Source organism: Rhipicephalus microplus, chromosome 2 (genome assembly GCF_043290135.1).
Source record: "Rhipicephalus microplus isolate Deutch F79 chromosome 2, USDA_Rmic, whole genome shotgun sequence".
Lineage (NCBI taxonomy): Eukaryota > Metazoa > Arthropoda > Arachnida > Ixodida > Ixodidae > Rhipicephalus > Rhipicephalus microplus.
Window position 1 is genome coordinate 164,082,047 of NC_134701.1, and position 27,925 is coordinate 164,109,971.

The 27,925-nt window shown below is 44.7% G+C and overlaps 2 protein-coding genes across 2 annotated transcripts; one reads left to right on the forward strand and one right to left on the reverse strand.

Annotated features, from left to right (window-relative positions):
• Positions 1–3,893: 3,893 nt before the first annotated feature.
• On the reverse strand, positions 3,894–12,788 carry LOC119170591 (F-box only protein 43). Its single transcript, XM_075887047.1, has 5 exons — positions 12,656–12,788; positions 10,865–11,070; positions 9,189–9,441; positions 5,987–6,133; positions 3,894–4,497 (listed from the first exon to the last, which is right to left on the reverse strand). The coding sequence occupies exons 2-5, from the start codon at positions 11,068–11,070 to the stop codon at positions 4,255–4,257; spliced, it is 849 nt and encodes a 282-aa protein (XP_075743162.1). The 5' UTR covers positions 12,656–12,788; the 3' UTR covers positions 3,894–4,254.
• Positions 12,789–13,596: 808 nt separating this feature from the next.
• Positions 13,597–27,855, forward strand: LOC119170590 (DNA-directed RNA polymerases I, II, and III subunit RPABC4). Its single transcript, XM_075887048.1, has 4 exons — positions 13,597–13,721; positions 19,703–19,791; positions 23,265–23,357; positions 27,746–27,855. The coding sequence occupies exons 2-4, from the start codon at positions 19,728–19,730 to the stop codon at positions 27,766–27,768; spliced, it is 180 nt and encodes a 59-aa protein (XP_075743163.1). The 5' UTR covers positions 13,597–13,721; positions 19,703–19,727; the 3' UTR covers positions 27,769–27,855.
• The last annotated feature ends 70 nt before the right edge of the window (positions 27,856–27,925 follow it).

The following is a 27,925-nucleotide window of genomic DNA, read 5'->3' on the forward strand; positions in this document are numbered from 1 at the left end:
CACAAATGGAGTGTATCAATTTGTGTCTCTGTAATGTTTCTGCTTGCACAGCTAGGATGCTTCACATAAGGTCATAAGCTTCTGAACAACTCTTGTGAGGGTTTCAAGTGTTTGAGTTGAAGGAAAATTAAAAATAAAACTAAATGCAAAGAGCAACAACATAGACAACGGCAGGTGCAAAATTAAAGAGAAACTCCAGTGCATTTTTGACCACACTGGAACATGGCGGTTTCAAATAGTATTGATAGTCCTGCAATAGCTTGAGTAGTTTATTTTGCCCAGAAACTCATGAATAATCTTAATTAAGCAGTGAAGGATGAGTCGAAATAAAAACCGAAGCAGGGAGCTGCTTAGTCCTCCATGGCGGGTACCGGATGACGTCAAGAAATCCGTTACACATTGCCACAGCTGGCCAGGGTGTAAACATAGCTCACGTGCCTCTTCTGACGTGCGAAAAGCATTAACTTGGTGATGTCATATGCACCAGCTTGTCTGAACTTACCAGTGACAAGTTCTGTGATTATTGGAGCTACTAACTGAGCGTAGAAGCATCTCCTTTTGATTTCAACCCACCGGCTCTTAAAATGCATCTTATGAATCGATCTCTTCTTTGCTCAATATTGTGCATGCTTAGTGCGAGACCTGACGTCAAAGAAAACTAGCACACTGGGTACAGCTGACAAAACTGAACTGTCCTCGCGGCGTTATGAAAAAAGCGCGAACTGCATCCATCCATCTGCTGGGCAAGGCAGGGCTTTGAAAAAGAGTAGGCATTCGCGTCATTAGCACAGCTTTCAGCCATTTAGGCATTTGTGAATAGCATGCACTCTCGGCAACAACTGTCAAGATCACTGCTTGCAGCTCGTGAATTTGTGACAAACACTTCGTGCCACCGCAAATCCAGTCACTGAAAGCAACGTTGGCTCTGAGGCAAGTGTAAGAGATAATGTTGCATCGATGAAATACAAACTGGAGGCCACGCATGCAAAAATATGCACATTGCTGAACCCTGACCTGCCACGTTTTATGCCGCAAGCACTGTACAGCGATCTTATCTGTGTCATTTAAATTTTGTGTTGACACTTGCTCATCCTTCTCAGGAAACTTGTAAGCTATGAGTACTCTTAAGTTGGGAACTTGGATTGATTTGAACTACTGTATTTACTCGCATTTAGGCGCAATTTTTCCCCAGAATACGTGGTGATAAGTTTGTGATAAAATTTCGTGTAAAATTTCAGATTATTTTATTTACGACTGCCAGCCTAGACCACTGATAACGTAAGTGGCCAAAGTCACAGTACCCGTACTGCATACGAAGCAACTTTCTGTATAGGATACACTAGCGCAAAACGTGTTGAGCATGCAGTCTCGCATGTCCGAGAACTGAGGCATGCGATGCAGTGTGCTTAGAAGCAATCAAATTTCCTGAAAGTTAACTAACATTGACAGAACCGTGTTGCCGACAGAATGAACACTGGGAAAAAAAACCTACAAAAAGAAAGCGCCATCGCGGAAATTTTTCAATTGCGTTTCAGGCCACCTAGATTATGCGAATCGTCACGGCTGAAATTTTGTGCACTGAATGGTAGCGAATGTTCATTTCATGGCTTCACACCCTATATCAAAAGACATTGCAATTGAACCTCGAACCACCATTCGAGTGTTCCAAGTGATACCCATGTCATCTTTCCTTCAAGTAGAGCCACCGTAAAGAGCGACATTAATTTCACACCAAACAGCGAATTTGATTAACCACAACCTCTACCGAAAAGCAACAATTGCCGATTAGGCTTAGTCAACGGTTCGACATACGGTATTGTCACGGGAAGTTTGCATAAGACAACATGGAGATTGAAGTGTGGCGGTTTGGGCTAGTTGGTATGACATGACTGTAAACCGTCATGAAGATCGAGCGTCGAAAAGATGGTACTCGAGCGCCAATCCAAGAGCAGTGCATGTGATGTGATGTTTAGGGTTGTGGTCGGGAAATCAATGGCGACAAAAGTCTGCCAACCTTCTGCAAACCTGCATAGTCGCAGCTAAAACGAAAGCTTGTGTAGAAAAGCTTAAAAGCTTCCAAGTTTACGGGCTAGGTAGCGAATGCAATAACGATGACACTTTTCCTCACAGGGAACTCGAAGTGCCCTTGCTGAAAACGCGATCACAGGTTCCAAGCTGAACATGCGCAACAAGAGCCACGCCGGCGCAAAGGTTACTCCATTGCCAGACCACAATTATTTCTCACTCGGCGAGACCGCGCAGCGACGTTGCGACATTTTTTTTTTTCCACTCCAGTTAAGAGGGCGCCGAATTGCAACCATGCAAATACGGTACAGAACTACTGATACTTCAGGGGTGCGCACCTATTATGAGAGTAAATACGGTATGTAAATACCGATACACACACACCTATTATGGAAACAACCTCTCCCACATACAGTTTCAAGGCTCAGAAAAATATGAGAAAACTAACCTCAGACTGACACAGGCTACACTGCATATCCTACTGAACTGTGAATGAGCGCGTAAGAACTAACAGTCGTACACACTCACCATTTCATTAAGGGTGCACTGATTGGTCGATTGATATGTGGGGCTTAACGACCCAAAACCACCATATAATTATGAGAGACGCCAAAGTAGAGGCCTCCGGAAATTTCGACCACCTGGGGTTCTTTAACGTGTACCCAAAATCCGAGCACACGGGCCTACAACATTACCGCCTCCATCGGAAATGCAGCCGCCGCAGCCGGGATTCCATCCCGCAACCTTCGGGTCAGCAGCCGAGCACCTTAGCCACTAGACCATCGCGGCGAGGCAGGGTGCACTGTATTCACAATTCTAACTTTCAGCATGCATAAAAAAAAGGCACGCGAGAAAGGGAAATTGAAGACGCAGTTCAGATCAGTATTGATACGAAAAAAATCTCATTTTACTTTGGCTTTGTCTTGTGACACTGTACATATCACATTGAGCACAATTGTCACATCAAGACAATCCTTGAAATTGTGCTACAGTAGCGGCATTTCTCCATGCAAGGGCAAGATAAATGCGGTAGAGTGGATATCTCCATATACGTGGCATAATTCGTTAGGACATGTAGTGCCCTTCATACATGGTATTCACTTTACATAAACACTTAAAATACTGAGAGTGAAACAATGACACAAAAATGCATGGATGTTACAATATCACACGCTTTTAAGTTTGTACCAATTAGAGTTAAAGACTGAAAGAAAAAACAGAAGAGTGTCGTGGAATACTGGAAGTTTTTGAAAACAATTTCTAGTGTTTCGGCAAGTGGCAACATAATACTGATCGGGAGAGAAAAATACCAGTTTTGAGAGACGCACAGCGATCCAATCATGTTCATAGAGGTACACAACTTTTAATTCCCCCACTGCAAAAGGGAGTAGGAAGAGTCACTTGGCACTGTTGGTCAGTCCTGAAGCCCCACCTCTCAAGTACACAGAGATCGCATCAGGTACAGTGTACAGTATATACACACCGGTTCCCATTCACTCTATGTACACTATGTACATGGGATGCTCCGGGCTGTACAGAAAGCTTCCTGCCTGTTGAATGCGGTGATGAGATGTTTTGTACAGTGATGGAAGCTGGGCTTCACAGAAGCCACGCGAGTGAAGGCAGGAAGTGTTGCAGAAAGCCTGCCAGTACGTGAACTGCATAACGGAATGTGCGGACCGCCAGAGATGTTGGGAGGGTGGGCTCAGCAATTGTTTTTGAGAACGGTCGTTAACTTATGCCAAAGGCCACATACATCAGCCCATTGAGTGGCCAAGCTCGCAATGGGCAGACGAATGCAAGGCCTTGCGACCGCAGTTGGCGACAGTCCCCGCCTTACTGAATGCGAATGTAATAAGAGTTTTGGAAATGTCACTGCCAGGACTTATGGCAATGTGACTGGTGCAAGAATACGAATTTACCCACTACATAGCATGCAGTTTGGCGACGATGCAAAAGAATACTAGCAGACTCCCTGCACGTCACACATAAAGGCACTAAGAATGAGGGCTCACTTTTGTCCACTCATCACCCGTAAAAGCATGTAAGAACAAAAATAGTCAACTGTATATAAAAAAATAAAACTTAAGAAACTCAACCGGGAAGTTTGCCACATGCACCCGAGCACGCACGAGGCATTGTGCAGCAACCCCGTTGAGTCTTTTGCAGCTGGCCCCACGTTGAAGACTGCACAGCGGGATGCAACCACGATTGCAGGTGTGCGCGTGGTCATAGGCGGCGCAGCTGACGCTTCGAGTGCTTGCTGCCGATGATGTTCTTTTTGGACCGGGAGGAGACTTGCCCGGAGATGGTGATGCACGGCTTGGGCAGGTGGTAGTCCCGGCGACATATGGGGCAGTACCGGTAGCCGCACTTGCAAGTGCCAGTCGTACCGTTGTCAGTCACCCGGCTCGGATACTGGCAGTTGGGACAGGGCCAGAGCGATTCATCTGGCCGAATGTGCTTGGCCTCCTGAAATGGTTGAAGAGTTGTCAGTTTGATTTCCTAGACGCAGTCATATTTTGTCCCGTTTTCCTGGTGGGGCTACCTTTATGGATCTGCTGTGCTCCCTTTGAAGAAGCCAATGCTTACCACATCGCATGAAATTGCAAAAACTGTACCACAGGTACGAGAATTTATCAAGCAGAGAGCAGCGTTTTCACTTCAAAGGCCGATGCACGCAACCTTGCGACAGTGAGCATGCACTCTAAACCGATGCTACAAGCCACTCTATCAGCGTGACTTGTCGAGGGCTGCGTGCCCTTGGAACTCGTAGTCCCTATGCGTCGTCGCGAGCACGGTTTTGTGCACGGCAGTTGCAGCCAGCGGTACTTTCATTTTCCAATCTACATGTGCTGGCTTCACATGTGCCTTCAAAACTAAGCCTTAGGAGAACACCACTGGATACATAAGAGAGACATCCATTTACCAAGAGTCTGGTGAAGTCTTAAATGCAACTGCTGCTTCAATGGAATGGCTGTGCTCAGTAACAACTTTTCTTGACAACACTATGGAACTTGCAGAATCGAAGCGCATGTCTGCTACCACGCCAAGAAATTTTCTCATTTTACCTTGCTGAAATCAATGACGCTTTAATTATTACGAGGCTTAAACAGTTGTAGGAAGTCGTGGGTAAAATAGAGTTATTGTTCACTTTTCTCTCCATGTCATGTATAGAAGTGGAAAGCTTTTGTCAGGACAACAGTTTTCTCGCAATATGGCAGTAAGTCTTGAATGTTAACCGGACAATCGCAATGTTTCTCCCATTCACATTTTCGTGTATATAATTTTCTAAATGCATTAACAATGCGAGTGAGCAACACTGAAATCAGCTGCGAGCTGCTGTGCTACAAGCCAGGCAACACAAATGTGCGAAAGCCCCGTCTCCGTAGGCTTCGCTCCATGGAGGATGGTAAAGTTTCCGAACTACAGTACAAGGTGGAAGTGTCAAAGCGGGTGTGTAGATATTCATATGTTCCGAAATTTTGCATCATCAAAACAACTAGAAAAGTCTATTTGTCAAAAGAACTCTCGTACGTCTTCCTGGGACACACGTGAAGGGACGGGAAGGCGCAGCAGACTCCTGCGATAGCACGGGTCAAAGCTTCACTTGAGGCCGCCTGAAAACTGAATGCTAAAGTATATATCCATTGGATGCAGATTGATTACTAGATTATTGGAACAGGAACACCAATATCCCTTTAGCCTTTGTTTAACGTCTGTAGCAGACGATGTTACAAGCATCGAATAGAGTAAATAAACATGTTGACGCTCAACCATGGTACAAAGCCTCTATGCTAGTTGAAAAAGAGTGAGCACACACAGGTGTTCTCGCATATTGTCCCTGACAAAATGCAGGCTCTTCGGCTGATAGTCACTCACATCCCAGAGCTTCGCTGAACAACACCTGCCGAGGTGCCACAGCGTGTTATGTTCGACATAATGGCTGTGCATTGCTCACCTCTCTGAACAAGTCTAGCCTTGTCTTTGTTTCCTCGTTCTTTCCGGCTTGCTCGTTTGAATTTTGCTCTGTGTTGGCATTGTGATTCGCCAGGGGAGGAGCACTGGATGCCTCCCTCTTGGGTGGCCTGCGCTCGTGGATGTTTTCCTGCACAAGTGGAAGACGGTAGAATGTATACCACATAGCTGCACAACTACAAGGAGAGATAACTTGTGGGATAGTGCATCATCCACGAAATAGCAGCTTAGAATATAATTAAATTCTGTTTCAACGCGAGTTTCGCGACACAGCACGCCAAACGCTCCTCTGCTTTCCTTGTAAACGAACAACCACCACTTACTTCTAGAGTTCGAGTTCGCTGCCGCGAGCACTCTCTTTTAGCAGACCTTTTCAACAGAAAGAGGGGCCAGGCTTGTGCGGGAGTACAAACGGCGATGTCCTTGCCTCTGTTGTGCATTTTTGGAGGGTCTTACATACTTACAATGTACTTGAGGGAGCCTTCATTGAAGAGAGCTGTCTCGCAGTGTTCACGTGCACAGGTGTTTAGCAAGCACTTAGACAAATACATGTTTAACAAAAAACAGTGTGGGTACCGCCTCACCCTGCACTCTCCGTAACTGCGACTTGGCAGTATAAAACCCTTTGCGTTTAATGAACTGAGAAAACGAGCTTTTGAGCCGTAATAGGAGGGTCGTTAGCTACTTATTGCAATAGAAAGAGCAAGATGCAAAATTTTCATGTCGGTGCTCCTTCAACGGTCATAACGACTAGATATACTGCTACGCAACATGCTACAGCTAAACAAGGACACAAATAGAAAGACACCCAGAAAGCCGAACTTTTATGCAAACAAATAGAACTTTCTACTTGCCAGTCTTTTTGTTCGTCACTATCAGGTTAGGTAGCAAAAAAAAAAAAAACCCACTAGCCCAGCCGTCTACATGTAACTGTGTATACTGCAGCTGGATCTGCAAATGGAGAGACCCTTGCAAAGACTGTCCCCAATTCGAGAGTGAAATTTGTTTTATTTGCCCTAATGTAGAGATGAATCGGAGTAATTAAATAAATTAAATACATTTGCGAGCTGATAAAACACTACAACTGCCTCTGCATTGGATGGTTCTGTATGCCTATATGAGTGTGTGTATGCCGTATATATATAATTTTCTTTTGTCAGTAAACAAAACGTTGTGCCAGTCCATGTCATTCCACCCAAAGAAAATGCACTGTGCTGACAATCCTAGAGGAGCACTAGTACATGAATAGAATGAAGTATTAAGCGTACATAGTTAAAAAGTAAATCCAAAATTTACTGCATTGATTGCAATGTGTGCACTGCATATCAGTGCTGGTTACAGAAGTAGGCTTTACTGTTAGTCTACTAATCAGCCTAATATTGGTCAATTAACTAAGAAAGTCTTGAAAGACAACCCTCTTTGATAGGACTGTCTGCCATCCTTCATTGCTGTTCTGTTAAGTATCCCAAAAGAAAGCGTACCGTTTCAAATGTCTAACCCTGCAGCGGTTTCTCTAGAAAGAGAGTAGAATACTTTAAAACAAATTTTTCTTTTAAATCTGCTTTCACTCTTCTTCCAATGGTGTGATGAATGTCATCAACTGTTTCGTGGGGTCGATGGCGATTGTAGCATCCGTGAAAGTCGAAAACTGAAAGCGTGAGCAGTTTTTGTAGGCTTCATGAAGTTTTGTTTTACAGTAAAACAAATACCGTAGTGGTTGTCTAAAGCACGCAAATTGTCATATACATTATTATTACCCCAGTTTCTCCACCTCTGTTTAGTCAGCCTGAAAAAACACCGCAGTAGAACGGAAAGTTGGTGTGTTTTGGCAACACTGGCACGGCGTTGTTGCAAAACACATTGTAGCGATGCCACTTATGCCTGACGTGCTACTAAAATAAAGCAAACATGAGATGTGCTTCACAAAACAACAGATGTCCTTGCTGCCTTTCAGTTATCTTTAGGCATTCCGTATTGCATATGCAATACGAGAGCCATCATGGATGCTTTAGTGAAGCGCAACATGAGGGAAACATTTTCAATGCAGAGCCTCGGTTATGCGTGAAGACTCGTGCAATGTAACTAGACTACGTTGTATTCATGGGCATGGTTAAAAAATTCCCTGAAGTCAGTCGCGCTGCTTTTAGCTGAAAACATTATTTTTGTTTGTTCTTATGAGCACTGCCAGAAGCAGTGCTCGCGCTTTTCTTCGCTGCAGACAGGCAAGTGAACACGCCGGCCGCAACGCCACCGGGCACCTCTCTGAACACGAGACAAAAAGCAGAAATTGCTCTCTGGAGCAACCTAAGCCTGCGTAAAATACAATTTCAAGCTATACATTTTTGTTTTTAATAAGCAATACGAGCTTACCTGCGAGGTTTTTTTGTCCTGCCAGGAGATTGAGAACATCACTGTGGGGTGATGCTCGCAGTCATTCTTTGTAGATTTTGAACATCAAATTATAATTATTTTTTTTCTGGGACTAAGGCGTACTCGTTACTGCCAATATGATGAACAACCTCATTTGTGCCACAACTGAAAAAATTTTTCCAAGCGATAGACAGTCCCTTTAAGGTCTGTATCTAACATTCATCCATTTAGAGATAGCATTGGCAGTTGTCTCTCTTTTGCAAACTCCACGCTTCCTACCCGATAAAGATCTTCTATAATTGGCATTTTAAAATGAATCTTTTAGCATAGCTCCTCTGATAGCTGGCAGTGTAGTACTAAGTACATCTTTTTATAAACTGTGCATGCAGAGCTTGAAGCGATTAGCAGTTGCCCGACAAGGCACAGTGCGGGAGCCAGCTTTTCCATCGGGACTGTAGAGTTCATAATATTAATATTTAATATAACTGTAAAGTCAAACGCTTAAAAAAACAAGCCCTCGAGCTTACACTTATTTCCTTCAGTCGAGAAAATGGAGCATAGGCAAATCTATATGGTACCCATCATTTCCGTGCTGGTCAAAGTGTTACGAGTTGCAGCTTTCGCTTCAGATTAGTGCCAGATTTCTCTCTAGTGGCAAGGCTACGTGGCTGAGGCGACAAGTGACGGCGTCGGAACCTAGGCTCTGCTGACAGTCCTCGTTCAACATGTTTTCGTCGTTTCAGGCCCCCTCCTTTCTATAAATCCATCTCGTTAGCACACAGGAAATGAAGTAGAATGAGCTGCTCGTTACTGACCCTGGATGACTCGAAGTGCTCCTTTCTCTCCTTGATGTACGTCTTGAAGCGATCCGACTGTTCTTGTATGGAGAGGCACAGCCTGCGCCACTCCGAACTGACGTGACAGGCGCGCACCAGATCTGGTGTGGCCAGATAGCTCAGTATCCTGCATACGACCGGCCTGCAACTCTGGAGCTCCTCGAGGATGTTCACATGAGGACGACTCGGCCCGGGCTCTGGAAGGCGCAGCTGCTGTGTCACGGGGTCGCCGCTGCAAAGTCGAACGCGTGCATGAGAAGCCTTCTAGCAAAGTACAGACAAATATGGAATGCAGAGGGTGTGTCGCCAGGTCTGGGCATTTCAAACAAACAAGTGCAGCCTTCAGTAGCAATGGTGTTATCAAATTTATGAGATGCCCTTGTAGTCCTGAAACTCCCCAAACGTAAAACTGGGCGTTGCGCACCCTTATTTTTCACGAAAGCCACATTATCAAAGAGTGAAAGCTCACATGTGGGTACACCTATATAAGAAACGTTTGTTAAAACGGCGGCAGCTGGTTTCTAAAAGGAGATGGGGTTGCCACACCAGTGCAACATACTTCATCTTCTCCAGCAATTGTGAGAATGCACAAGAGCTAGCCAGCCTGTTGATGTAAGCCGAAGCAACTGAGGATAGTGTTTCCTCTGGCAACGAACATCGCTTCCCAAAACACTATAATGGCCAGTTCGATATCTTCCAACAAGTCCAACTAATTTGAACTAATTTGAATGCATTTATTTTGGCGATACACTCTTCGAAGAGCACTTCATATATTCGAGTAATTAACGAAAATTTGCAGTGTGGCAAGAAGAGAGGCCCTTTGAAGAAGTTCGGACATGCTTTATGCGTGCCATAAGCTACCGAACATTATGGCGACATCAGGGCATAAAAAAAAATTAGCCGACAGCTAGCAGCGAGGTTAAGTGTGATGGTTTCAGTAAAAAACAAAAAAAGGGGAATGAAAGTGCTGTACATGTTTCTGCTAGTTACACTTGTGCTTAGAATTATGTACGACACTCAGCCGCTTGTCTGTATGTTAAAAAACTAATAAAAAGCAGTTATATGTTATCTGTAGAAGAGCAACTAGTCACAGGTAAATCGTTATTAGTAACTACAGTTGGGCACAACTTGAAAAGGCAGGAGAGAACCGCCCACATGACCGCACGGCAGCCAACTACCTGTGCGACAAAAGTAGCAGGTTCACTTATATATATATATATATATATATATATATATATATATATATATATATATATAAGGAGTGCTTACAAGACACACGTTTATGCAGAAATGAGATTTCATATGCTTTATACCTTGATGACTGGCTTTTCCGGGTTCCCAATATGGGAATGTTTCAGCGTATGCCAATTTGAGAGAGCGAAAGAGCTCTGTGCCGTGTACAATGCTCAATGTCGTCTACTATGCTTCACGTCATCTGGCGGCGGTATCAGGGGCCGTCCGATTCCCACCAAGAGTCTATACAGCGCGGACGTTGGAGCAGGCTTGCATGCATCTGCCTTTGGTGTGTAAAAGTCACTGCCTTGTATAACTTTTACTAGGCTATTTAATGCCTCTGACTGGTCGGCAACCACAGAATGCAGTAAACAGCTGCTCATGGTTGCGTCAAAATGACCAGGAGCCATGTTGCTGCTTACCTGTATGGCACTACGTAAGAGGCACGACGACTCTCGTCTTCGCTTAGGAGGGCCGATGAGGGGCTAGAATTGGAGCTGCGGTTTGTCGAATAACCTTCGTAGTACCCGCTCTCCGGGGATCTCACGGAGATAGGAGTGGACTGGAGCACGCAGGGAGTCGCGTTCACCGTGAGGAAAGACGGTGTCCTTGCCGGTGTGCGTGCCATCTTTTTTTGAGACAAAAATGAAAGAAGCCAGTTGAGAAGATTAGAAACAAGGAATGCAAGTTCAATGGAATTATTTTAAAAGTGAAATGCAAGATAATGTTACAGTCAGTGATAGCTTTGTAGAGCAGTTAAATACATCAATCTTAACCTCCAGGACTCATCTTGCAGTGGCAACAAAAAGTTGCACACTGCCAAAAACTCCAAACGTGTGTCAACATGATTGTTCATGAGAACGCCAAGTTTGCGATCACACTCCACATTTATATGACAAGCATGAGATTAAGCACTGGAGAGCGGAAACATGGATTCAAGCATCAGCAGGAGTGAGTGTTGGTGAATGCAGCTAACATAGTTAATTATGAACGCAAGTCATCGTTGGCGATATTGAGGACATTCAACTATTGAAGCAACAAGTGTTGGCATGTTCACTTCAGCTGATGCAAGTTTGTTACGAGCCCTGGCCAGTCAGAGTCACAGTCTCAGCTTCCCACAAGAGCTGTCGATACCAGTCACTTGGGACGAGACTGAAACGAGACAGTTTTCTGGACAGCAACTGACATGTGCACGTTTTATTGCCTTCTGCTGGAACCTGAAATGCAGCACTGGAAGATCCGCAGCAACATTTACATGTATTTAGTGTGGGGTCCCCTGTCCAAGCCAATTAAAATATGGCACCGAGAGGTTTCAGTGCATTTACGAGTGAACGCGGAGTATGTTTTCAGATTATTACGAGTTTTTCAGCTTTTGTTGACGACTTGTATCGAGACATCTGGAGTTGATGCAAAAGTGGTAGACTGGCATGGCTGCGAGCATGAGCAGGTGGCAAGCTTAGCGATGCGACAGTGGTAATTCAAATGCACGTTTGAATACCGTTGCTTGAGACACAGACACACATTGACGTTAACACTGCAATGACACTCAAATTTGCAAGCTAAGGTGAACACTTTTTCTGCAGAGTAGTCAATCATGGAGAATTAGGGGTGAACTATTATATATGGATGTTGAGAAACAAGCTGTTTTCTGGAGTACAGCAATTGTATGCATGCTAACCAAAGCACACACACTTAGTCGAAAACGTGCGGCGCCATCCAGAGGAATTAGGCGCGCACTTAAATTAAAGATGCTTCAATGCGTGGTGTAGTGCAAAAATTCCCCAATTATGAAATAATACCGCGTCCATGCAACCTTGAAGTCTTAGCGGGGCAGATGCGATTAATTTTTTGTCATCGCACTGCCTCAACCGGCATTTTATCAAAAGACGTCTGTCGCCAGTAATAACCACGAAAAAAAAAAAAAAATTCCGCGGAACGGTGCACGAATGGATCTGCCAGACATAGCGCGCGATTTTTACACGCAAGCCGTTCCCGCGAGAAAAAAACGTGCGATCTGTAAAAACTGTCCGCGGTCTGAACAAAGATAACGGCTTCAGATAGGCCGCGCCGATTACAACGAGCAACGTTTGGCAACGGTTGTAGCAAGCGTGCAAGCAAATGAGGCAGACGAAATCATGCCTAAAGAATGCATAATTTCCAGCGGTTTAAACGCACACGCACCAACTCATCAGACGTCAGTTGATACAACAAACCTGTTTTCGAATGCACGGGATCTTCGAATGGAAGCCAAGCCGTCGAAGTGTCAAGTCGAAAGGGCGGACACTCGGCGTACTCGAATGGGTTCGGGCCTCAACCGGTTGGACCAAAACTGAACACAGAAGTGTAGCTCGTGTTTTGCACGAGCCGGCAATAGCACGAGGTACTGTAGGCCTCGCGAAGTCTCCACTACCACTGATCGTTCAGATTCGTCGGCACACCACAACCACCTCCTCATGCATACTGCACGTTCGTCACGCGCTGCGACTGCCAGCTCGCTCGGAACTCTCGCGGGGTTAAAAGATGAAAAAAAAAAAAAAACCAAATCGTCGGCATTCAGCCTTCGATATCCGTTAATGAGGCACCTTCGGACACGCCGAACGATGTCTCCGATATCCCCTTGTTTCCCGCAAAAATATACGTCATGCCGGTAGCCCGCGCCAACCTAACGTCACACACAGGTGCACAGCGCGCTAACACAGGCCCGGCCTGGCGCCCTTTTTTTGATCCGCCACTCCTCCGTTAACGCTAATTCGGCTGTCGCTGCGAAAAATGTCGACGTTCATTCTCACCTTCGGAGCCGATGTCGAACGAGCGATGCAACACGATCCAAGCAGCTAACAAGGCGAGTACGTTGAACACATCGCAACGGCTGTCATGTGTAAAATCTGGCCTACTGATTTCAAACACACGCGGGACATTTGATTTGAAACCAGCTGCGACCAATCGGCGTTAAGGGAGTACTAGAAAACCCGGCACAAAGCAAGTAAACGTTATTTTTGTTTAATTAAATAAAATGCCCGATTCAAGTTTTCTTCAGGTAACAATTTCATATTTGATTGAAGTTGGTAAATACGTTATGTTTTACTATCCTTTTTTTTTACAGCCAGAATTGTAATTATTGTGCCGTTTCGCTTTTTTGAGCGACAATATCCAACCAATATGGCGACCGCCTAAAGTTGTGTTTGCGCACACCACAACACTCCTGCACACACTGCAAACGGCCCTGAATCTTCGTCGCGTCGCTTGATTGCACTTGACCTCTTGTTTTCAACAAAACTGGTAAGTGTGGGGAATAGCCATCTTTTTCGTTTGTTCAGCAGATAAGAAGCGAGGCCACATTATTTGAAACCCGCATGACACCCGTCACTGCACGTCGTTTCTTTCGTACTGCCCGTTATCGTACGCGTTTGGTTTCCGTTCTTTTTGAACTGTTGACGTTTTCTGACATCTTACCGATGCCGTTGCTTGCTTATGCTGTACGTGCCTGCAATCGAGCGTAGTAGTGTCTTGTTTACGCGTTAAAAAAGCTGAGCATGCAAACATGGACACATAAGAGGTCTTGTCCGTGCTCGTGTTGGGCTGTTTTCTAACTCAACTCTCTTATTCTAAAGCTCGTTTTCACGTTGACGGCAGCATCGATTGCTCTGTGAAGGGCTGTTGCATAAACGTACAACGCGAACGTTGTGTTTTTTTGTCTGCTGTGTGCGCGTTAAGCATTCGTTGTAGACTTCTCTGACCGCACTCTCGATGTGGTAAGGGAACGTATCAGGGACCGCACGCAAAAAGTCCGAAATTGCGTGCGGCGATCGCGGCCCGCATGTGGCGAGCAAGCGCTGGTTTTGAAGCTACGGTGTCGCTGCGATCGTGTGTTGCGGTTTGCAGCAGGGTAGACGCTATTCTAACACTGAACACGGTAGAATTCACAGTGCGAATGGGCGACCGTAAGTGACCAAAGCGCACCTGTGACCAGCCCGTGGTCATCGCAGAGCCGGTGACGTTCAGTCTAGACCTCCTTCCTGTCTCCTGCCTCTGCGAGAGGCGCGACGGGAGGTAGTTGGAAAGAGAAACTTCAGAAGCCGTGGGCGAGTGCGAAGCGTTGTACGCTTTGAGAGCGCGGATTTCGCTCCAGACTTGACGGCATCGGCACATTTCAAAGAGAGAGCAAGACAGTTAATGATGCTGAGCGCCGAGTTTGGTTGACCCAGCGACCGTTCCTCTCCAGCGGGTGCTATTTCTTCGTTACGCGCTCATGCCGCGGCGTTCGCGTGGTTACCTTGCGTGCATGCGTCGCCGGCATTCTGCATAGAGGAGAGGAAATTTTGGAGTAGAAGTCAAAATTATTGATTGAATTGAAGCAATCTATTAAGTTGCCGACTGGTTACGGTTTATAATTGATCATATGTCAATGCTGTAGTTTTCACCTGTTAGAGAAAGTGACGCCTGGTCTTGTTTCTTCCGTTTGATTTCAGGAATATGTCATACTGATGCGTGTGTTTCTGCACATTATATAGGTAAAAAAGCTTGGGAACGAGACACCAGCATGCGCAGTGGTGGCGTTCACGGCGCTGCCGACACCTGATTTGCGAGTAGGTTCGCTTATACAACGCTCCACATTTAATAAAAAAAGACAGCCCAATCTACGAGCTAAATCTGAAAGCCGCATTCTGCGCTCACGGGTTACACGCAAAAAGATGAGTTACTTTCTTGTTCCTTTCGTGGAACTGCCCCTGATTTAGATTGTAACGCTGTTTAGAGAATTATAAGAGGCTCGCTGACGTAATCTCAGCTGCGATATGTAGCGTGATGTGGTTTTATTGCTTTTAAGTGAAGCTTTTTCTGGTATCACTTGATCGGTCGTTGACTTCTATCCATTGTTGTCGGCATATGGGCGGAGTGAATGATATGATGAGTAAGGCGAAGCCTCCTTCAGTCTGATGCGTGCTGTCGTGTGACAGGAGTCAACGGGTTGCATGGACGGACGCTTCACTGCACTAATCATTCTCTCCTGGCATATGCTGTAATTTTGATTATTTATCCCTCGCATGCCGAACAACGTTTCGCTTGTCATTGTAAAGTCCCACTGAACGTTCCTCATATTGTGGCAAGCTCGGCTGGACGGCCGGAGTGTGAGCCTAAAAAGCAATAAAACCACGTCGTGATGCAGCTGTCATCACATTAGGGCGTCTGCTAGAATTCTTGAAACAATGTTACAATGAAAAGCAGCGCTAGTTCAATGAGAGCAAGAAGAATGCATTCAATCGAGTGTAAAAAGTAATCCATGGACGTAGAAAGCTGCAGTCGTCTCACCTCGCTTGCGGATCGGGCTGCCATTTTTTTTTTCTTCGCCGGTGCCCCCCTTCTATGCAGCCCACGAACTTCGAAGTATAGTTTCGAGCACATGCGGATCTCTTGCAGAGGCATCAAAATTTTAACTGCTATAATATTGTCGGCGCCAATCTACTGCAAAATAAAAACCCCATATCAAAATAAAATGCTCCAGCGTTGACTTTGCCGCTCGTACTCCTTGACCCGACATTTCCAAACGAACACAAAGGTATATAGAAGTGCAAAACCATTTTTTTCTCGCCACATAGAAGCTTCGCCAACAGCGCGGCAGCCTTTTTGACTGAAAGAAAGAGCGCCGCGGTACGGATAAAAGAGCGGGCCATGCCCACCTCTGGAAACACGCGTTCTCCATGCAATTGGGATGGCTGGAGAGAAAACTGCCACGCGTCCGCAATCTCGGAGGCCATGGGCCGCTGGATAATCGCTTCAAGATACTGTAGGCAGCCGTTGTAGAGAGCAGGTCACGCAATCGCGTGTTCCCTTTCATAAAGAACGACAGTGTACAATGAACTCCAATAGAATGAGCCATAAGTCAAAGTAGTAATTGCGGTAGTTCCGCAAGCCTGTTAGTGAACAAAAGGATGCTGTTTTTCCGCAGGCATATCTGCGGTATGCTCCATAGGGATAGACACGACCCGCTCGGGCTCCTGTAGTTGTCACGCTAGTCTAATATTACGATGTAATCACGACCGTGCAGAAAGTTGGATGCCCTGTGAACGATACCTTGCTCAGCATGATTGATACCTGTCGGGTGTCACAGGCAAATACCATGGAAATGTTCACATATTTTAATGTAAAAATCCAAATTATGGTGATCGGTATTGTTGAATGGCCAACACTCAAGTTGTGTGTGTTCTTTGCCTTATCTCGGGGTTAGTAATTGCATAACTATCATTGGTATTGTTGAATCGCCAACAGTCACATTTTTATAGCATTAGCAGGGTGTCTACCAACCTGGAAAAGTTAGGGAATTCCTAAAAAGTCTGGCCAGGTCTTGTAAACTGATGACAGTCTATGCGTCTGTCACAAAAACAAGCATTACCATTGATTTAAGAAAAGTCACTCCTTTCGCTGACTATAATTAACAGCTAGAAGAGGTGGGAAAAAAGGCAGTGCATAACTGTCACTTCTCAGTGCAAACGCGAAAGGATACACCAACCAATAGAACACATTTACTGAGATTTCAGCACCTCATGCGGGAGCCTTGTTCACAATAAAAGCAATAAGAAACGCACAGCGTATTTAGAGAGACACTAAAGAGTGAAGCTGTTTTTCATGTATTAGTTAAATACAATTTCACAATCCCTAAAACACCACTCTTGCCGCGACACAACGTTTGGTAAGTGAGAAAGCGTGCAAAAATAAAATGCTTGTGGAGACACCACCTTCAGATTCCTGTACCAAACGCCGTGATGTCATAAATTTGAAGGCGTCTACAGGGTCGTACATAACTTCTACGCAATAAAAATGAAGTACATTGTCATCTGTAGGTGCCATAGATCTAGCGTACGAAGGTTCAGAAAATTTGCTCAAGCCAACGTCACGAAAATACAAAAAAATACATTTTGAAATACTATATCATCACGTGCGGAGATTTCAGTGCAAAATTTTAAAATGAAACTTGAACCTTTGTTTTCTCCTTATGATAGTTAAAAATAAGGCATTAGAGTTTTCAGAGTGCAGTTTGTCAATCTAAACCAAGTCACTGTTTCTCTTTAGTGTCCCTTCAAGTAGCCTTAGGTACGCGACATACGCCTCGAGAGTAAATTGTCGGAAGCGTCCCATCACTCCTGTTCAGCATACGGCATTCGTTGTTTGATACCTATCTCAAGAATGAATCACTGCGTGCGACAGCTTATGCACCTTTCGTGCTTGAACGAACGCCATGGGCACGCGGTAACGTAGCCACGAGCAAAACGTGGGGAAAATGGGATGCGAAGTGAGTGCATTCGACCTGCCCGTCAGGCAGAGTGGAAAAAGAAATTTTCTAGTGAAATCGACGTGTGCTATCCTTGTCTGCAGCAAGCATATCATTTTCAACGCTTGGTGGCGTTGACCTCAGTCCACGCGACCTGAGGCCACGCGTTGGAGCGTTCAAGTTAGAGGTACAGGGATTCCACGTGCAGGCGTGATGCTAGCTTCTTTTTTTTTGCCGGAACATGTGCACTTGACCAGTCAATTTGATGGCTTGCAGATTCCACATATTCAGCTAAGGGCATGCGAGGCCACGCATCCTTTCGTGAAACCTTGTTCATGTTGTATAACACTTCCTGAAATCACCGGTTTCACTGTTCTACTGGTTGTCGCAATCGTGGGAGCCTATACCGTAGACAAGGCTGGGGACATTTCCGCTTGGCAACTTGTCCTTCACTGTACCATTTCTTAGCTTCCATATTGGTACATGAACTATTAAATGACTGTTGCTTGTACATATCACACAGCATAACTGACTTTCGAACCACATTACTCATGTAGGTAAATTTGTGCATGTTTGTTTTGGCCAAGACTTCGGCTTGGCTTGATGGCCTTCTGGTTAGGCCAGAACTGCCATCAGCATAAGCGAGCTGGGGTATGCCGTGCCTTTAATATTACTATTTTTGTTAATGGCAATGGAATGGAAAACGTACTCAGCTACGCACTTATTCCTGGTAGCATTGGGTAACCTCAGCTAAATTTCTCATCTCAGTTTTTTGAGATCGTGTTCTTAAATCTGTGATTATTTTTAGCGTCACGTTCATATGAAAGTATGTGAACGAAAGTTACACGCTGGCATTCAAGATTCATTTATGGAATTGAGGTAGCTGTTCCGACCTGACAGACTCCTTCTTGCCATCATATTTTTCAAAGTAAGACGGTAAGTTGGGCCAGTTGGTTAGGATCCATCGTGAACTTACTTACAGCGCAACACCAGAAAAAATACAGGACAGGAAAGGAGTAAAAGAGAAAAAGCGCCGTCTTTTCTTTCTCTTTTACTCCTTTCCTGTCCTGTATTTTTTCTGGTGTTGCGCTGTAAGTAAGTTCAGGATGGATATTTTTCAAATGTCAGCTCTTTAAATGCGACCCCCAGTTTTAATTGCAGGCATCTGAGAACTTCCATCATGCTTCAGGCGTCAAAGTCAAGGGAAATAAAACACCAACACGCATGTGCTCGTCGTGCAAAAGGAAAAAGAAAATTTTGCAGTACGGCTCTCTTCTTGCGACATTGTTGTAAGTTGTTGTCAAGGCAAGGGGCACAGAATACATCAGCAGTAATTCCTTTTGGCTGAAAAGTATATTTTATTGGTGTGCAAATTAGGCAGGGATGCAAATCGGTTGTGAATACAGCAGCCCATGTCAATCCAATCCACATCCTAGGCAGCCTGGGCTGTGGCCATTATATTGAACTAGAATATACTCCAGTGGCAAAACTGGCAGGGCTCCCGCGTCCTTCTTTTACACGGATGCTGCGAGAGGGTGCCACTTTCACATTTCGTAGCAGTTTTGACTAGGTTGTCAAACTATTGCGGGCTCCTTCAAACTTTCAGCTGCGGCTAATTTTACCTCGTGAGTTTGCTTCCTGGTTCTTCCCAACATCAAACAGCCGGATTGCTCTCTGCTTAGCTCAGATGTTTTATTTTGGTCTGATGTACTTTTTCATATTTTTATCGCACGTGCTCGGAACATTCTGAGCGCATGCGGGGAATATGTTTACTCATTTTATATGAGCGCCTGATCTTTAATTTTTTTTTTTTTTCCACACGAGGGTATGTTTACTGCGCAGAGTTTTCCAAGGGGAGGGGTGGTCACGGAATTTGCTTTTAAGCATCATGGAAAACTGCGAAGAGTCGGGGAATGTGAAAAAAAATAAAAATAAAAGAAATATTGATTAGTGATCACAATTATGTATGTTCTTTACTTTTGACATTTCTGTGCAGTGGAGGAACTTCGGCTGTTTTGGCCATGGAGGGTGCACCAAAAGATCCAGCTCAGCCTGTGAAGGTGCCAATGATCTACATCTGTGGTGGTACGTGCAAAGGGGATGTAATCTGCGAACACGCGTGTAGTTTATGAAATGCTGATTGATGCTTTTCTTTATCGTGTGAACAAGCTGAGAGATGCAGCTGAAGCCGCGAAAGGCATTTGAGTAATTTTTATTTTTGCTCTGGAGAGGCTCTACAGATCAGCTTGACCGCATCTTGATTGTGCAAATTCCTTAGAAACCAAGAAGCCACTGTAGCTACTCAAACAGATGTACAATACTTTAACTGCTACATCTTCACATATTATTTTTAAGCGGCTCTGCAACGCATTCTCACGTGGTAAGAAAATGCCAATCGGTAGCAGAGGCTTCCAAGAGCACGCAAGCTGAGCGCAGCACGCAACCAAGAATTCGCAAGTGATTCTCGAATTCAGCTAGAAATTGTCCCTTCCTCTTCCTACAAATCATGCCCCATACCTAAGTGATTGCTCTATGTACCCGAATTGGCAGTCATTGGCTGATTCAAGCATCATGAGTTGCGTAGTTACCGTGGCCGCTAGGTAAGCTCACCATTGAAGAACCTAACATCCTCAAGAATCTCGTGGAAAATTACGGTGAGGTGCTTTGGAACAGGAAAACAGAAGCTGTGTTTGTACATATCAAACGAAAAAATGTGGGAGAAGCTTGCTGATGAGTTCAACAGACGTCGCAGTGAGTGTCTGTATAGATTGAAGCAACTAAAAAAGTGTTGAGACAATCTTAAACGCCCCCCTCCCCCCCCCTAACAACACTATTAAGCCTCCCATTTTTTACGCGTGAGTTGTGTGGATGAAGTACTGGCAGGTTAGTGCAGCAGAAACGGCTGTGGTAGTAGCACGCAGTATAAAGTTGTCAAAGAAATTCAAAATTAAAGAGAAAACAATACCTACCCCCATCTCAATTTTCATTAGTTTGTGACCTCGGTTCACTCGCCAGTGATGTTGTTCCAATGTGCTGCCAATAAAGTGTACTGAAAGCTCATACATAGGCAATGTTGCGCACCATTATTGCTTGTTTTTTCCAGCATTCTGTTGACGCCACTGTCGTAGTAAGTAACAACATGATTCTTGGCTTGTCAAAACTGGAGCGGAGACGCTATTGCTTCGAAGTGAGGCATGGGCTGTTGTTTCTTACGACATTCCCTTGTTTCTTACGACATTCCCTGTTTACCCTCTCTTCCCATTCGGAAAAGAGTACTTGTGAAAGAACCACCATGGTGAAGCACGGTTGTTGCCTCTTAGGTTGTTTGGTGGGTGGCCTGACAAAGTACAGGAGTGCAGCAACGTAAATCCGACGAGGGGGATTACTTGCGAAGCTTCATTGGCAATCATGAGCGTACCATGCATGCGGAAATAGGCAGCTTGCCAGCATACAAAAGCAAGAAGGGGGAAGCCTTTCGTATGGACATCGGACTTGCACAAGCAAGAAATACCGTGGTAGTAACACATTTCTTGTGATCCCGTCATGTGGCCATTGTCGTCCCATATGACAGGGCCACTAGAAATGTGTGCTGCTTGGAAATTATGCTGCAGCAGCACTTGAAATAATGGATGAGGTCAAGCTCTAATGCAAGATGCTAACCCTGCTACGTTTCTCCAAAATACTGGGAACACATACCGTCCTTGCATTAAGGACCATACTTCTGCATTCAGAAACAAAACTAACTATTCATTTCCTACTTGTCCTGCATTTAAAGAAGCATCGCGTGAGCTGCCAATTTGCAGTGTGCACAGAAATATGTGCCACCCCATGCGAGATCACGCTGCCGCTGCTCATCGTTTGTGGGAACTATGGTGAAACGTTGCTGGCGCTCACATTATGCAAAATTTATTCGTAAGCTGAAGCTTCACATGTTAACGATTCAGTGCTTCGTGTGGCAAGGGCATTTACTTAGCAGTGCAGCCATGGAAGAAGAACTGTGTCTTCATCCCAGACATACTTTCTACTTCCACATGAGCATCCGAATTAACTTTTTACCTTTGAGCCCATTAGCAACAAATCCTGCATTCATCTTGATGTAGGCAGCTGTGCGGGTTACAGCAGAATCTCTCTAAGCCCATAATAACTTTCACCATACTTGTGACATTCTGCACGCATTGCACCGTTCATTCTCAGCCTGAAAGGCTTTGAAAGTTTTATTACGTTTTTTGCAGACAACTGGCCTTAGAGACATACTTTAGTGTGGTATTCTCTTTAATTTTGCTTTTCCTCTTTTGCTATATGTTGTCTTCTTTCTCTTTGTAACATCTCTTTTCTGTCATCCTTACTTCCCCTTGCCCCCCTTCCCCAGCACAGGGTAGCCAACCGGTCTGAGAATCGGCTAACCTCCCTATCCTTTTACTTATTTCTTTCCTCCTCCTCCATCGCACCATTTCGAAATGAAATCGCTACTCCCCAGAACCACTGTGGCTAAAACTGTTGTGATTGCAAACACACCCATGCGTGGCAATTATGCTGTGTTCTGATGCTGAACATTTTGTAACTGGTGTAAAGCTAAGAACATGAAAAAGAGGGGGGATGACACAAGATGTCTGTGGTAACTCTTCCATGCCTCTGCGCATGTGTGGAAGTTTACTTCTTTTTCAGCCTGCAGCGGCAACAAACAGTTGGTAGTTTGGCACCCGTCTGTCTCTTTCCTCCCCTCTTTTTCATGTTACCAGTTTTGCGCCAGTTAAGAAATGTCAAGCAAACGAAGGCACCAACTCATTCAAAAACAAATTCTATGTTCTGATGACACGTGGTCAAGGCGATACCACGCGTGGCAGTGAGTAATGTCACGCGTTGCATTAAGAAATGCCTTCAGTCGTTTTTTTTTTTTTTTAGCATGTAGGGGGAAATAAACAAAAGAACGTTATGTCACGCTGCCAGCCTCGGCAAGTACCTAATCTCTTTGTGAAGCCGTCCCATTCGCCATTTTCCTCGCAGTGCTGGCCCGACTTTTGACAAGTACTCTATAGGCTGAGAACTATTGTCTGACTGCAATGGTGTAGCTTTGCCAGAATTGCAAGCTTAGTTTGATATAGCGCTAACACATTGAACTGACGCTCTTTTCTGCTTTTCTTGTAACCTCATTGCGCTATTTTCTAACTGACCGTGTCAGTAGGTTTTTCACGGATGTTTGTAGTAGTGGGAGTCCACCTCTTTTTTCTGTTTTTCTTTAGCAAAGATGCATTAATGAGCTCGATGTCTCTTAGCAAGCCAAAACAAGTGTATTTTATTTCCGTTGAACCAAGTGATATTGTTCTAACACTTCTTTTTTCAGTTAACCAATCGCCAGAATACTGAGTGCCACCTGTGGATTGTCTTGTCTAACAGAGCGAGAAGCACACACAATGGCTACAAGTGGACACGTGTCCACTTTTTGTCCTAGTCTTTGTTTTTCATGCTGTTAGCCAAGATGAATGCACCAGCTCGCTCATTTTTCTATCTTGCTTATTTTATATTGTTCTATTCAAACTAACTCTTTGGATTCGGTGCAGAGTGCCACCAGGAAAACGAAATTCGTCCCAGAGATCCCATTCGTTGCAGAGAGTGTGGCTACAGGATCATGTACAAGAAACGTACCAAGCGTTGTATCCTTAATGACTTGTTCATTATAGTTGCCTTTTTGTTGGACTCATATATTTATTTAGCTAATTACTTGATTCACAATTAAGAATAAGGGACTGCAGTAACTGCAAGATAAAAGGTTTCGCAACCTTTCACAATTAACTGATAGTCTATTAATGTTGCTGTGTTTGAGTTGTCTTGTGCCACTTAATTCGTTAGGCCTAGTTAAGTGCAACATTTTACCAGCAATGTTTTCTTTTAATCCTGAAGGGTCTGTCTACTGCTTAGAAAATTTCAAAGCTTTAAATGACCACTAAGGTTAATTGTTTTATTATTAAACAAAACTTGATGGAGCCTGCAAAAATCGCACGCTGTTTCAGTTTTCGACTTTCACTGGCTGTACAATCGTCATCACCTACCCCACCGACTAGTGTATTGCCATTCATCCCATTCATGGAAGGAAACCGAACGAAAAATTCTGTTTTAAAAATTTCTTCACACTTTTCAGAAAACTGCTGCAAGGCTTTACTTCTTATGGTATGCTTTTTATTGCGACGCAAAACAAAAAACAGTGTAGGACGGTAGACAGTTCCTTGAAGCGAGCTTTTTAAAATTCGACTGTGGCTGATAGAACAGTTGTACTCCTTGTTACGTATTGCTCAAAGCCGTAGGTTACTTGGACAAGAGATAAAAAATGCATAGTTAGCCAGGGTTATCACAAGTATTCGTATTATCTGAAATGTGTAGCACCAGAAAAAACATTGTCATGTGACAAGAGAAAGCTGGCATACCACTTCGTTTATTTTTTTGTACTGCTGCAGCAATGTCATGAACAGCTTCCTAATTTTTGTGTGTATTTCTGAGAGTTGACAGGTGTGCGTGTTCTCAACAATTGTGCATGTTCACGTCGCAAGGCCTAGCTCCTTCACCAAGACCATCCTCTTTCTTTTCTCGCACACCTTTCATGGGATGTCTTAATGCGAGTACATGGTTTTCATTGTTGTGGCAGACACGTGTCAACACAGGAGTACAACAATGGCCGCAAGTGTCGACGGGCTATGGAAAATATTACAAGAAATGCGACACCAGCACCATCTGTACACACCTTGCTCGTGACGTCACTACATTTCTTCCGTTGGAGTGGCGACCGTCCTGGGGGACTTCTAGTTGCCGCGCTCCGCACCGTACTGTCAGCGCATTTGTCTAATTGAAGTTTTTTTTTTTTTGAGTTCTAGAGACTTTCATGAAGCAGTTTCGATCGCTTCAAGCGAAGGGCCACTTAAGTTGTTGTATTACAGTGACTTAATTGAATCGCCGGGCATTCGTCACGAAGAAAAAGATGTAAATGTGCGATGGCATCGATCCGAACATACTGTGACCAAACGACGACATGGCGACGGATATCAACACGCTGCTTGAAGCAACCTATATGGACATCACGAACTGCTTATTGTACTCCTCAAGCTTGGCGACTCTTCGGGAAATGAAAGTCAAGTCCTTTGAGGCACACAATTACAGTATAATCACGATGATACGAATTCAAAAGGGGTCCGCAAAATATTCGTATCATCCCGAATTCGTATCAATCAAAAACAAATCAAAGCTGATCGTGAAGATGAACAACAACTTCATTTGGGTCAACTACTTCTTGCTGAAAAAAAATTTCATAATGCTCTTTCGAACTTTCCTACTTTCACCGCCCCGAAATAATGTGCCTTTTTTTACCTCAATCATGGTTCTGGGCGCTTAAGGTGCGTTCACACTTGGCATCAAAGGGAGCGAAAGCGGCAAAAATTATTGGATATTCACTCGTTTCCCCCTTTAAGCGGCCGGAAAAGCGAGCCCCGATGTCGACACACTCAAAAGAAATTGGCCCTGGAGAATTCACACGGGAGAATTTAAGCGAAAATGCCAAAGCGGCCGCAAAATCGCGTCTGCGCGCATTGAAAATGTTCACATTCGTTCTGCCCTTTGTATACACGCCGCCGCCGCTTGAAATTTCGTTCTGTTTGGCCCATTTCTTGAGCAATAAAATTAGTACAGAGTTCTACCTATGCATGCAAGTTTACACCTCTACAAAGGTTCTTTTGGGATACATGCCAGTAGAAACAACACGAGCGGATGCCCCGGCAGCGGTGATGAGGGATTCTGCCGGCAGTACAAAAGCGAGGCACGTTAGGGCATGCAGACTCGCTGCTGCCGTACCTGCCGATTCTGGTGTTCGCATCGATCGTAATCCAAACCAGGCCCTCGATGAATGTGTCTTTCTCAAGCCTGTAAACTACCTTGTGCTGCTCGGATATTTTGCGATTGCGCCAACGCGAGCCGCCGTCGACGCCTTTGCCGCCATCTTGAATTTGCGGCTGGTTGTTTAGTCACGTGGCTTGAGAGCTAGTGTAGTCTGTGTAGGGTTCTGTGGTGTAGCCAAAGCCGTGAGGCAAAAAGGTGATCTGCTATCACGTGACGAAAAGATTGGTCTGATTTTTTCGTGTCGGCCTCGTGGCGTGGTTATCTGGCCATGTAGGCATGAAGCAAGGGAAATTCCCGTGAGTTTTGCCATGGTCGCTCCCTTTGAAGCCAAGTGTGAATGGGCCTTCCTCCGCAAGCCGTGTTTCGCTGTTCGCGAGCAGTGGCCAATCACACGTTCCTATCATTCACGGCGGCTGGGGAAACCGTTCTTATAACACCGAATCACGGCTTACATAATATAATTTAGTCCATCCGAAGCAACGTTAAAATTCGTACAATGGCGAAATTCTCATCAACCGTAATCTTATCATCGAGATTATACTGTATTTTACAAGCCTTGCAAACGCATAACTTCTCTTTGACAAGTGGAGCGGTCTACTTAAAGTAAATTAATGATGGTCACAAGCTTAGGAAATTTCTAGAAGGCTACAACCAGGCTCATTTTCGTCCATACGTCATCCATATTTTTGCGGGGGCTGGCCGGAATTGTTTTAGTTCGCGCGGCTATCATCTTCTCGCGGGAGCTGGCCTGCCACTGTGTTGCCGTTTTTTATGCCATTTGACTCGCGACTGCAGCCGCCATTGCATCAGCCTCAACATTCAGTAGGCACTGGGATTTTTATGTGGTGGTATCGCGCACGGTCGTCGTGCCATGTGGCATATCCGAGCAGAAGAGTCTGTGCACAATTGGGATTCGTCTTGTCTCACAGACTGCCTGCTCTCAAATACAATTTGTTCCATTCTTCCGTGGTGTCCCCGCATTTTCATTTATTAAAGGAAGGTTTCCGAGCTCACTTGATATAAAGTGGGTGCTGAAACTCGGATGTAAGCACAGTTGATTCCGAGATACGTGCGCCTTATACGTGCCAATGACATACTACGCCGCTTTGTGCTTAGTTTTCTTGCGCAGTTGCACTGAGGACGACCTTTGGCAGGCGGGAGAGGGTTGAGTTCAAAGACTCCCAACCATTCTTCCTTTTGCTGTAGTTGTAATGCTTGATCGCAGGAACGCTTTCATGCTTTCACTGCCGCAGCTCGTCCCCCAAGATGGCGAAATGGTATCGTAGAATTTCTGGTCGTCATATAGGTGCAAGATGTGTGTAATCTAATTGTCAAGGTGCATTAGGGCATCCAACATGCATGCGCACAACTTCGGAGGATATGACACGTCGCTGATTATTCTGACAAACTGACAGCATGGCACACATGCCTACGCTTGGGTTCCCGTGCTAGCTCATGCTCGTTGCATCTTCCTCAACAATGCGAGCAGCACCATTCCGTATCTTTGCTGTAGTGTGCATGCATATCAAGTGTTGCGCGTTCGAAATCGGTTCACGAAAACCACTCACCATTGTAGTTCAAGCCAGTGGGCCTTGGCCGAGACTACAGAAAATTCGTACAAGCTCTGATCGTATCACCTAGGTTTTACTGTATGTCACTTATTGCAATACTTCAACAGAAGTTTGCTAAGCCCATCTATTTGGCAGAAATTCTGAGGCTTCTGGAAATAGTTTAGAGATATACAGTCACATTACGTGGCAAAATGGATTTATGCTCCAACCAAGCACATTTTAAGGCTGCAGTCATTGTACTTCCATCTTTGTTGGGTACTTATGTATGTGTAACCCTGTAAATATCAGCCGTTGCAACTTATGTTCATGATGGCGAATTAGTTCGACTGTTTTGTCTGTATGTCTATGTGTGATTGAGAGAGAGAGAAAAGTGGGGCCCTTATTTGCGAAGCATCATGCAAGTCGTAATGTACGTATTTAGTGGAATGCCACTGCTACCTTCCTATAGCTTTTGACTGTTATTGCCTGAAATTGAAAAGCTGGACATGTGATCTTCATGCAAAATTTAAAGATTATTGAATGCATTCTGCAATGCACTATACCAGTGTCTTATATTCGTTGTGGACTTGTTTCCTTAACTTGCCTCACAGTGATTGTTTTTGATGCAAGATGAAGACAAGAAGATGGAGCTTGTGATGTACATAAAGTTTGCATTCTCATTTTTATTCAATAAATAAAGAAGTGACCCTGTAGGCTGTAACATTTTGTTGCTTCTTTTTTTTTCTTCTTTCTGGCTGCAGGTTGTGTTTTGCTACTAGAGCAGCTTATAC